This window comes from Leptonychotes weddellii, unplaced genomic scaffold, assembly GCF_054177405.1.
Source record: "Leptonychotes weddellii isolate Sample4059 unplaced genomic scaffold, ASM5417740v2 HiC_scaffold_9707, whole genome shotgun sequence".
NCBI classification, from domain to species: domain Eukaryota; kingdom Metazoa; phylum Chordata; class Mammalia; order Carnivora; family Phocidae; genus Leptonychotes; species Leptonychotes weddellii.
Window position 1 is genome coordinate 6,099 of NW_028069225.1, and position 1,682 is coordinate 7,780.

Genomic DNA, 1,682 nt, shown 5'->3' on the forward strand with positions numbered 1-1,682 from the left:
ATCTAACCACTGTGACTTAATATGGATTCTACAGTTTCCACATGGAGAGATATATGTCATTAGAAAGACAATGTCAACAGTACTGGATTTATTCACTTCCATTACAATAAGAGTTTTTAGTTAAGGTGAAGGTACTGGAATTTCTTCTTCACCCTATGCCCAGATTACATTTTATATGAAAAGTTTAAAAGAAAAGAAGAGGTCGGGCTCCTGGGTGGCTCAGTCGGTTAAGCGTCTGCCTTCGGCTCATGTCAGGATCCCGGGGTCCTGGGATCGAGCCCCACATCAGGCTTCTTGCTCTACGGGGAGCCTGCTGCTCCCTGTCCTCCCCACTTCTGCTCTCTCTCACTATCTCTGTCTCTCTCTCAAATAAATAAATAAAATCTAAAAAGAAAAAAATTTAAAAAAAGAAAAGAAGAGGTCAAGAAAGAGAACTGAGAAGGTCAGACAATATGTTCTTTGCTCTAATAACCATCTAAATTCAATCATCAGAAAAAGCTACAGAGAAAGCTATGCCCACAGTTAAAGATAAGGTCACCTACTCCCTTTTAAAAAATAAGTTTAGGAAGTGTCTGATCGGAACCACCCTGTAGGAGAGAAGAGCCCTTGAAACTAAATAAGACTGTTCACAAAGCAGAAGTGGGTTTCCTGATAATACATTTCATCCAAAAATGACAACAGAATCAAAGAAAGCTAGAACAGCTCAGAACCTTCAGGAGAATGAAGGACTTCTGATAGTGAAGATAGAAGAGGAAGATTTTGTCTGGAGGCAGGACACTTGCCTCCAAAGAAGCGATCCCCTCAGGCAGGAGCTCTGCCGGCAGCTTTTCAGGCAGTTCTGCTACCAGGATTCCCCTGGACCGCGAGAGGCGCTGAGCCAGCTCCGGGAGCTCTGCCATCAGTGGCTACAGCCCGAGACCCACACCAAGGAGCAGATTCTGGAGCTGCTGGTGCTAGAGCAGTTCCTGACCATCCTGCCCGAGGAGCTGCAGGCCTGGGTACAGGAACATGACCCAGAGAGTAGAGAGGAGATGGTTACCATACTGGAAGATTTGGAGAGAGGCACTGATGAAGCAGTAGTCCAGGTTCCAGTCCATGCACATGGACAAGAGATATTCAGGAGAAAGATGGTACCTCCTGGACCAGCACTTAGTGTCCAGTTGCAGCCAGTGGACCCCAAGACCCTTCATGGTTCTTCAGCACCCCTTCTGCTGGATGGTGATAATGAGAGTGAAAACAGTGGATCCATGCCAAAGTTGGACATTTATGAAGAAATGGCATCACGGAGGATTCTATGAAGAAGAATATCATGATTCATGTCAGAAGGATCTGCTGAGCCTCAAGACATCTGTAAGTCTGCAGGCAGGTTAAAGAGGCAATGGGAAAAAGAATCAGGAGGGTCTCAGAGACCATCATCTGCTCAGGATGGAGGTTTTAGTAAAATCCTTACCCACAAAAATACACTGACAGGTGACACTAGCCATGATGGTTGTGAGGGAAGCTTAAACCTGAATTCAAGTGAATTGACACACCAGAAATCTTGTAAACACAGTACCTATGACCAAAGTTTCAAATGGAATCCAGATTTTATTAAGCATCAAAGAATTTACACCAGAGAAAAAATTCACCAATATGGAACATCTCTCAAGAGCCCAAATCTTATTAAACATGCAGCAATTTTT

General features: G+C 44.2%; 1 protein-coding gene across 1 annotated transcript; it reads left to right on the top strand.

Moving 5' to 3' along the window:
• The first annotated feature begins 581 nt into the window (after nt 1–581).
• Nucleotides 582–1,390, top strand: LOC102725809 (zinc finger protein 165-like). Its single transcript, XM_081811716.1, has one exon. The coding sequence runs from the start codon at nt 672–674 to the stop codon at nt 1,296–1,298; it is 627 nt and encodes a 208-aa protein (XP_081667842.1). The 5' UTR covers nt 582–671; the 3' UTR covers nt 1,299–1,390.
• Nucleotides 1,391–1,682: the final 292 nt, after the last annotated feature.